The sequence below is a fragment of the Alligator sinensis genome, unplaced genomic scaffold, assembly GCF_000455745.1.
Source record: "Alligator sinensis unplaced genomic scaffold, ASM45574v1 scaffold790_1, whole genome shotgun sequence".
Classification (NCBI taxonomy): domain Eukaryota; kingdom Metazoa; phylum Chordata; order Crocodylia; family Alligatoridae; genus Alligator; species Alligator sinensis.
The window spans coordinates 235,975-246,383 of NW_005842723.1; the positions used below are offsets into that span (position 1 = coordinate 235,975).

Below are 10,409 nucleotides of genomic sequence, written 5' to 3' on the forward strand. Positions count from 1 at the left end.
TGAAGCAAACAGGTCATGATCAGTGGGGATAGCTAGGGAATGATGTCAGAAGGCTGTAAACATTCTAGTGCAGCTGGGTTCCTCCTAGAAAGAGGACAGTATGTGGGAAATTGTTGCTGTGCATAGCTGCACAGGCAAATCTGGTTGGCAGGAGAAAGGGGACAGAGCTGGTTCAGCACCTTCCTCTGGAAGTGTTCTTCCTAGGACTGCTTCCTCCGTATCTTCACTGAAGCATTCCTTCCAAGTTATCTGCACTCATCATAACTCCCCTCCAGATAGCCTTGCTGAAGTGAGAGCACTCATACCACCAAATAACATTCATATTACCTTGCCTGCACTAGTGGCGCACTCACCCATGCTCTGTAAATTCATTCACAGTGAACTGCAGAACTTGTCTAATGTCTATACGCACATTCTGGGAAGGCTCTGGAGAACTAGAAACACTCCTAGTGGTTGTGTTAACTGCTGAAAGTTTGTGGTCAGTTGAGGTTCAGCCAGCCAATTAGACTTAAAGAACCGGTGTACTTGACTGTGTGTGTGGATGGGGCTCATGTTAGCAGCAACATTTAAGATCAAACACAAGTACACTTTTCAAAGAAAGCAATACTTGAGAAAGGCTCTCTCACCACTGGTGAAAGCAGGGAATTGCCAGCCACAGCAGTAGGTTTTCAGGAACTGGGACGCCTCAGAAGAACGAGGTGAAGCCCCTCCTCATACATCCCCCATGGTAGTATTAGGAGTGCTAGTATTATAAGGAAGGAAGAAGGGGATGGATTTCTCCCAGGCTCTTCAGCAGCAATTTCTGATACTCTTTTTAGCAGTATTATGCACATTCCACTGGAGACACGTCCACAGCTGGGAGGGTCTCACTTGTCTGTGGCTGTGGCTCTGACATGGATTCTCAGATGCCGGGCAAGAGATGACTTGTTGCTGAAGCCCTTCCCACACTCTGGGCAGGGGAAAGGCCGCTCCCCGGTGTGGGAGCGCTCATGAATAGCAAGGTAGGCCAGGTACTTGAAGCTCTTGCCGCAGGCAGCGCAAGGATAGGGCTTGTCCTCTGTATGCGTTCTCTGGTGCACGGTCAGGTTAGAGAGCTGGCTGAAGCGCTTCCCGCAGGCAGTGCAGGGGTAGGGTCGTTCACCCGTGTGGGAGCGCTGGTGTTTGTTCAGATCTGAGGGATTTGTGAAGGTTTTCCCACACTCCCTGCAGGGGTAGGGTCTCTCTCCTGTGTGGAGTCTCTGGTGGGTAATGAGTGTAGAAAGGTGGCCAAAGCACTTCCCACACTCACTGCAGGAGTAGGGTTTCTCCCCAGTGTGGGTCCGATGGTGGGTCTTGAGGTGTGTGAGCCTATTAAAGCTCTTCCCACACTCAGTGCATGGGTAAGGTCTGTCCTTCTCATGGACTCTGCCATGAGCCACGAGTTCCTGCTTCTCCAGAAAGCTTTCCCCACAGTCCCTGCACCTGTGGGGTTTCTCCAACCTGTGAACACCTCCCTCATGGCTTTTCAGTTTTCCTGTTATCTGGGGTCTCCCCAGCACAGGGTGCTGTGTTAATTTCTTGAGTACACTCTCACATTCCACCAGGGGGTCTGCCTCATTCCCTGTTTGGGGTTCTTTTTGCCTTTTGCAGGCTTCTTCCCAACCCAGTTTTGGGTTAACACTATGTTCCAGTTCCGCTAGAGATGTGCTGGGTGGTTGCAAGATTGGAGGTCCTTCCTCATGAGGCTGCTTCTCAGGTCTGCTCAGGATTTCAGCACCTAGTAGGAGGAAGAGAATCCAGAGGTTATTTTACTTTTCTTGTATCATAGCAGTAGGTGTGGCAGACAAAATTGACAAATGTATATCTTAGCTGCTTTAAAAGGGGATGGGGAGCTGCCATTCATGTATGTATATCAACTGTTTTGATTGAACTGCTATATCTTCATGATCCTATAGTGATACAAGCTAGCTAAGTTGCTCTACTCTGACACTGAATGAAGTAAGGCTATAACTGGAAGAGTTCTGCTACCCTTGTATTGCTATAGGATCACACTGACACTATGCTTGCATTGTAACAGCTTTTATTGTTATCCTTTGATACCAATACAATTTTAACTTCTGTCTAGACCCAGAGGTAACTTCCCATCATCGCACTGAAGATGCTCTCCTCATGGATGAAAGTCAGCTATAACGGGACAGGGGCCTTAGGGAAGGCATCAAGGCACATGACCTGGAAGTTTGGCATCACTTTCTCCTTCTTCAGACCCAACATAGTGTTCCCTACAGCCCCATGGCTTCCATTTCTCTCTACTCCAACTCTACAAATTCCTTTCCAGGCTTCATGTCTCCAACTCTCTCTGCCCCTTCTAGCCCTTCTTCCCCTTCATGTTTCTCCTGCCTCTCTTTCCTTCCCTCCTTTTAGGCTACAGTTCATTGCTGTTCTGTGGCTGTTTCCAGGGAAACTGACCTAATCTCTCTGGTACCTTTATGGGCCCAAATCCAACTCCCCCACAGATGGAAATAGAATTTATGTGGCTGAGGTAAACAGACTTTATACCCTACTCTCCTTAGTGGAACTCATCTTGCTTTTCTGAGTATGTGCAGAAAGAATCCACTCTGCCCACTTACACTGTAGAATATAGATACAGAAGGGTAGAAACTATTCAGAAAGGAGAGAAAGAAAACACAGGCAACATGGTAGCACTTGATGGCTAGAAAATGTTAGGTAGAGGTTTGCTTTTAGGAATTGGCTCATAGGTAAAGTAGATATTGTATTAGAGCAATGGTCCAGGGCTGTTGCAAGGTCCAGGGCTGAACAGCAAAGGTCCAGGGCTGTCGCAAGGTCCAGGGCTGAACAGCAAAGGTCCAGGGCTGTTGCAAGGGTTAACTGGTTTCTAAAAGCCTGTCTTGTCACAGTTTCACAGCCTTCAGGAAAGAAAGGGTGTCTGAGGCTAACCAATATACACATCCTAGGAAATTAAAAACAAACTTTATTTTCATAATAGAGATAGACCTGACTCTAGGGCTTACAGTGCCCACTTGCAAAACTCTTGCGATTTCTGGTTTCAAATGAAATGGCCAAATTAAGGCATGTGCATGTGATAGGTTTATGAAAACAGGATTTGGGCTGACAAAATAGAATGTGGATAGTACGACGACCACAGGAATACCAACTAATAATGCCCAAAGATGAAGGAAGAGTCATTGGAGGGAAAAGGATACAAAAGGAGGGGTTTTCAAAACAGCAGGTGGGCAGTTGGCATCAGCCCCCCAACCTCTAAGGTTGCTGATGTTGGACATTCAAGCAAAGAACCACAAGGTGGCATTTATGTACTGGATGGATGTTGTAATCATCTTGCCTGCTTTGCCTGCATTGCTCTTATTTCCTATTACTGTGTGTCAATAAAATTTGCCCATTATCAACCAGAAGAGTTGTGGTTGGTCTGAAGGTTGTGCTCACCTGGAGCAAGGTATCGGCGATGGGTTGTGAATCCAGTGCCAACAACTGGCGACTCTGCTGGGACAGTGATTCTAACTCAGGGACTGGGACTCAGTCCACTGCCAACAACTGGTGACTGGGACTCTGGAACTGGGACTTGAGGACAGTAACCTGACTGATCAGGAATTTGTTGATACAGAGTAAACCTCGTTAGAGGAGTCAGCCAAGACTTGTAGTGGAGTAAGGCTGTCGAACCATGGGTGGAGACCTGTTGGTAAGGTAAAGCCATATGGTAGTTCCAACTAGGGTTGTAAGCTAAGTCTGACCTTCAGGCTGCTGACATCTGACATTCAAGAGAACTTCGGAGTGAAGCTCAAACACTGGCCAAACATACCTTCCCTCTGATGACAACTCTAGGACTGGTAGGTATAGAATTGTTTGCATTCTTCGTATCTGCTATCACTGTGTATCAGTAAAATTTGCCTGTTATCAAATGGAGAGGTTGTGGTCAGTCTGAGGTTTGGGTCCACCTGGAACAAGGTATCTGGGTCTTAAATCCAGTGCCAACAGCTAAGCCATGCAGAAGCACCTACTTAATCCTGGAAAGAAGGACAGTCCTATTAGACAGAATTCACAGGGAAGGATTATAAACACATAGAAGGATGCGAGTGCAATGCAGAAGGATCTTGACAGATTGGAAAGCTGGACTACAGCTAACAGGATGAAGTTCAATGCAGACAAATGCAAGGTGCTATACCTTGGGAGGAATAATAAAAAACACAAATACATAATGGGGTACACATGGCTGGATGGCAACTCTAGAAAAGGACTTAGGAGTCTTGGTAGACCACAGAACCAATAGGAGTCTGCAGCATGATGCAAAAGGCAAATGTCGTTTTGGGCTGTATCAACAGAAGCATTAGGTGCAAGACACGGGAGGTGATAATGCCTCTGTACTTGATATGGTTAGGCCTCATCTGGAGTATTGTGTGCAGTTCCATTTTAAAAAGGATGTGGAGAAGTTGGAGAGGGTGCAGAGGCAGGCAACAAAATGATCAAGAGCTTGGAAGGCAAAACATATGAGAGGCTGAAGGAGTTCCAGAAGCACATTCAGCTTATGGAAACAGTGCTTAAGAGGGAACATGATAGCAATCTTCAAATACTTGAAGGGCTGCTATAAAGAGGGAAAGCACCTTTCCTCTCTTGCTGCAGAGGAAGACATGGACCAGTGGTTTGAAGTTACAGCAAAGTAAGTTTAGATTGGATTTTTGGAAAAACTTCTTTACTGTGAGTTGTGAGACAGTGGAATAGACTGCCTAGGGAAGTTGTGGACTGTCCCTCATTGGAGGTATTCAAAAAGAAGTTGGATAGCCACTGTTTGGGGATGATCTAAGGACAGCTATGACTAGTTTATACCATGGGTATTTCCCATGCTTCTGGGCTTTACTGGTTGCTCCCTGTCCCTGCCCTACCCACCCCCCACCCCTTTTCTGTTATGTTGGTTAGGGTGTTTTTAAGCCTTTTTACAGGTATTTGGCATTGGCTACAGCTAAGGCTGGGGACGTCAACTGGGGTGTTCTGATTCTCTTGTTAGAAGCAAAGTCAGAGGATCCTGGCTAGAGGGTCTTCCCCTTCCGCTCAGGGTCAGACCAACCATCATATTTGGGGGCAGGAAGGAATTTTCCCCATGGCCAGATTAGTATGGACTGTGGGGGTTTTTGCCTTCCTCTGTAGCAGGAGGCATGGCCCTCTACCTGGGACCATCTGAGCATGTATTGACAACATTTTATAGAAGCAGGGCATTGACTGCTGTGCTTCCCTTGCTTTACCTGTGGCAGATTAGGGTGTAAAGACTACCTTCAACCCTGACACAAGATAGACCTATGTGGAATTAAGTTATGGTTGTATGGGATGGTTTGGACAGGGATGAACCAGCCTCTGGCAAGGGGTTGGACTAAGTGACATCTGGAGGTCCTTTCCAGTCCCACTTCTCTATGACAGAGCTCCTGTGTCAGATTAGACCAGGGGTGAGCAAAACGGAGGATCTGGCCAGTGGCCAGACTCCATTTCTCAGCAGCCCAAGCCCACATGGCTCCCAGCCAGTTGGTGTCCATGGGAGCGCAGGGGTGTGACAGGGCAGGGCAGGGCCATGACAGTATGGAGCTGCAGAATTGGGGCTCTGTCCCAGCCTGGCCCCATGCTGTCACCCTCCCAACCCTCCCCCAGTGCTCCTGGGGTCTCTACAAAGACTAGCCAGGAGCCATGTGGTTGCAGTGGTGACAGCACGGGCAGGGCCAGGGCAGAGCCACTATCCGCTACCTGCACACCCCTGCCCGTGGAACCCGTGCTCATCGCAGGGGTGTGCGGGCAGCAGCTTGGGTCTCTGGCTCAGCCCCACCTTGTGCTGTCACCACTGCAAGATCCTGGCCCCAGCCCAGCTCCCTGCCAGTCTCCATTGGAGACCCTGGGAGCATGACAGCACCCTGGGAGCCAGGAAGCCCTGACCCTGGGAGCCAGGCCAGTCCAGGACAGAGCCCCTTTTCTGTGGCCCTGTGCTGTCATGTCCCCATGCTATCACACCCCATGCTCCTGGAGTCTCTATGGAGACCGGCCAGGAGCTGTGCAGGCAGAGGCTGCTGGAAAATGGAGTCCACCTCCAGTCCAATGCAGCTCATGGGCCAGACTTTGCCCACGCCTGGCTTAGACTGTGAGAAACATGCTTGTACCCTCAGTATACATCAGGAACTCCCACTGCTACCCCTGAAGGATTTCCCTACTGCTTAGCTACAGCGATGGGCCCTCTTGTCTACTTCCAAGCCTGTGCCATGTCCTTTTTAGCCTGCCTGCTAACATCCTGCAAGCCTCCACAGCCTCTGCAGAGGCCTGTCCTCACCATTCTCTCTAACCATCTGCCAGAACAGAGAGAAAATATAAGTAGAGTCCCTCTACCAAAGGGTCCAAATCTCCCAAATCCTACCCCAGAGTACCCCTTCTGTCTCACCTTCTTTCTGAGCCAGCTACAGGAGAAAGGAGGAAGGGAGGAGCTTTTACCAGGAGTTGGCAAGGATGCATGAGATGCTGTGAGTGATATTGCTCAAAAGGAGGCTGAGTACACCACTGAACATGAGAGAGAGAAGGAAACTTCACTGCAGATGCCCAAGGCACCAGTCAGCTCCCAAAATCCTATTCCCACTTTCTGGGTCACTTGTCACCTGAGACAGACACAACACATACCATTTCTCTTACCTGACTTCCCATGGATTTCAGAAATTGACCCTTGCTGGATGTCCTTTGTAACCCACTGCTAGTTTTCTGAACTAGTTAGGACCCCCATTTTGCTCTCCCACCCCACATTAAAGTTCAGAGATTCCATTTCCTGTTGGCCCCTCAGTGCACTCCACCCCAAGAGCCTCCTGTCCCCCATAAACAGCTTCTTACATATTTCTTGTAGAATGTGTGGCCTTTTTCCAAGTTTACAAGGTTGTTCACACTTCCTCAATCCTGTCTCCTCCTGGGACGTCCACCTGAGATTGGGTTGTGGCTGCTCCATCTGGAGTGTCTGAGATTCCCATGTCTTACAGGTCTCCATTTCCTCTGTCACTTCCTCAACCTTCACATGCACTGTGACCTGGGACAAAGCAAGCATGTCACCATGAAGCCCAGGAAAGTGAAGCCATGGCATAGTAGCACAGGCCCCACTGCCCCCAAAAACCATGGGCTAGACAGCTGGGAAGAATTTTCTTGATCTCACACAGGGTACCCTGCAAGCAGATACCCTGTGTCTTCATGATAAACAGAAGGACCCTGGGGAAGAGCTATGTCACAGTGTTTAAGGCCTTCAGGGTTTGCGCTGTATTTAGAATCCAGTCTCATGAGGCCTTCCAAAAAGCCATTGGGACACCCTAGGCAAGAGGCTAAAGCAAGTACTAAATGACTGCATGACAACCACTGGTACTGCACAGTCCTGGTGCCACACAGGTCATTTCCGACCCTACTGCACAGTAGCAATGAACTATTGCACAGTAGCTCATTGCTGCTGCACAGTAGTGGCAGTGTCATGGTTCATGTCCGCCAATGCTACATTGTCATAGCAATGAACTACAGTGTAGCATCTCATGTAGACACATCCTCTGAGTGTAATTGCTCTAATCAAAGTGTCACAGCATTTCCAAGTAGCTCCAAAACTATGATATGGAGGCACTGATGGCAATAGAGAACTTCTCTTTGGCACCGACCACTGCAGGTGCTACCACTGGCCTTCTGAAGTAAGGCAGCCTGGAGGAAGAGAAGAGCTTTCTCTTCCACAAGGATAGTTGCTGCCTACATTGCAGAGATGGTGCTCACTGCTGACTATCCAAGATCAGGCCATATCTCCAATATCCTTCCTTTGCCCCTAACAACATTTGTTTGATTCATGCTTTAACATCCATACAGCCAAATTCCACTCTACCTAGTAGATGCCCAAGTGTGATCCTACTGTACCCAGACTGAATCCCATTACTAAATCCAAAGATGGAAGGATCTTCCTCTTCCTTGTTGCTCTTTGCAACTTAGCCTTATGGCTAAGATGATGATGTACAAAAAGTAAATGAATTATGGTTTTTCAGGGAGTTGAACAGGGTGGAACAGGATCCCATTTTGGTGCCTAGTGGATAAAATAGGACCTGTTCCCCAGTCTATTAATGAGGTTACTTTACTAATGCAAATTCCAGAGAAATCAATGCACTGTACTGACACCCACAAGTGGCTGTGAAAATATCGATGAAGGGTCTTACATGACATTGAATGGAAGTAATAACATTTAGACAAAGAAAGAGAGAACAGCAACTCCTAACAAGTACAACCTCCTAGAACACTGATAAAAGAAAATCCCTGGGACTCAATAATCAGCTGAGCCCTGAAGTGGCCAGACAAATCCTGCCCCAGTGCTGAAAATACAGGCTCAGGCAACTTCCTGCTATGTTGTGCCAGTGCCCAAACCTGGCTGGACAACTTTTTCTACGAAAGCTATAGGAAGAAAAGGCCCCACAAACCCACTCTCAGCTGCTGCTCCCATACCCCATCCTGATTTTGTCAGATTTCCCTACCTGGAAATCTTCTGCCAGGGACACTGCTTGGGCACAGGTCTCAGGGCAACGCTCAGAAACCCAGGTCTGGATTTCCTCCGGCAGAATAATGAGGAACTGCTCCAGGATCAGCAGCTCCATGATCTGCTCCTTGGTGCGGACCTCAGGCTTCAGCCATTGATGGGAGAGCTCCCAGAGCCGGCAGTAAGCCTCACGGGGCCCCTCGGCCTCATGGTAACGAAACTGCCGGAAGCGCAAGCGCTGCATGTTTGTGCTGATGCCGCGCTCTTGGAGGATGGCTGCCTTCACCTTCTTATAGTCCCCCATGTCCGTGGCATCCAGGCTGCTCACAGCCTGCTGGGCTTCTCCATTAAGGGAGGGTATTAGTCGGGTCACCCACTCGCCTTTGGGCCACCGGCAGGCTTCAGCTACTAGCTCAAAGGAAGTCAGGCAGGCCTCAATGTTGTCCTCTGGGACCAAGTGTAGTGCTGGTGGTGTGTTTGATACTGGCACTGGCGCCGACACAGCCTGAGGAGGAGGGCTCGTGGTCCGCAGCTCCTCCTGCGGCCGGTCTCCCCAGCTCTGGGGCACCCTGTCACGCTGCTCAGGCCTCACCTGTTGCGGGCTGGGTGGGGACCGCTGGGGAGTGACGGAGAGGGAGGTCAGCCCACCCGGGCCTTTCCCTTCCCTCTCCAGGCCCTTCCTTCGCTTCCGGCCTGGGGGACCTTCCCTTCCTCTCCCCTTCACTGGCTCCCTCGGCACCAGCGGAGCGAGGACCCGGAGACTCCGGGGCTGCCTGCCCCGCTGCTTTGTAGCCATCTCCTGGCTTCGCAGCTCTGGCCCAGCGGTGCCCGCCTGTACCCCGCCTGCTGCCGACGGACTTCCCGCGGGCGGGCGCGTGCAGCCCCGCGCTAGGAGCGCGCCCCGAGCGGACACAAGCACCCCACACAGACCCCCTGCCGCTTCGCTTCCCGCCCCGCCGCCGCAACTTCCCCGAACAAAGCGCTCCCCCCTCGTCGCTGCACAGACTCCCCCGGCAGCATAGGGTTAACCCCACCCCCGGCTGCCCGACAGGCCAGCGATTGGCCGCGCAACCTGTCTCTCACGGCGGCCCGGCGAGGCCCGCCCAGGACACACTGGGAAAGGGGCAGCGCCCCAGGCGTTCGATCCGCCCCGCCAGTCCCCGCCCCCGGGCCTTGAGTGACAGGCATCCCGAGCAATGGCGGCCCAGCAGGGCGGGGCGACCGGCTCTTTCCAGCTTCGCCTTTGAGGCCGAACGTAGCCTTCGAACCTGCTTTGATGTGTCTGGGTTCTGGGCCAAGCGATGTATGAGCCCAGCGGCCGACATCCTGCTGCTGGCAAAGGTGGTTCAAGTGGAGCTCCTAGGAGGGGCCACGACCCCTGGTAGGGAGGAAGGTAAAACCCCCGTGGGCCGACCAATCTGACCCCGGGGGCAGGGGCGCAGAGGGACAAGGGCTGGTGCCGAGCTGTGAGCTAAGCAAGGCCAGGAGGGTAAGGCCGCATAACAAATGAAACCTGACTTGGGGTCAGGGGGTAGAGAGCTGGTTTAGGCCAAGGCTTGGGGACACTAAGGCCACGGTAGTGAGGCTAAAGCCAGGGAGGAGCTGAAGCCAGAATAGGTGTAGGCTGAGAAGTCTAAAGTCTGGGGAAAGGGGCTGAAGCATAGGCAACATGTAGGAGGGGCATGGGGAGGCACGTGCCCCCCTGAGATTGGTGACCACTGCTGGCGGTCCCCCCTTGCTGCTTACCCCCTGCCACTGACACCGCTGCTGGCATCTGTGGGTGGTCCCCGCTTGCCACCCCTCTCCCCACCCGCCTGCCACCAGACCCTGTTCACTGCCAATGCTGCCACCTACAAATGGGGAGACACCAGTTGTTCATGGACTGAAGCCCAAGATAAGAAAC

At 51.1% G+C, this 10,409-nt stretch overlaps 1 protein-coding gene across 1 annotated transcript in view; it reads right to left on the bottom strand.

The window, feature by feature from the left end:
- LOC102384228 overlaps positions 1–9,509 on the bottom strand; it is a 33,914-nt gene extending 24,405 nt beyond the window's left edge. The window contains exons 1-3 of the mRNA XM_025216296.1: positions 8,505–9,509; positions 6,856–7,045; positions 871–1,756 (exon numbers count right to left, since the gene is read on the bottom strand). Of these exons, the coding sequence (XP_025072081.1) occupies positions 871–1,756; positions 6,856–7,045; positions 8,505–9,302 (1,874 nt within the window). The 5' untranslated portion in view covers positions 9,303–9,509. The remainder of the gene's footprint in view (positions 1–870; positions 1,757–6,855; positions 7,046–8,504) is intronic.
- Positions 9,510–10,409: the final 900 nt, after the last annotated feature.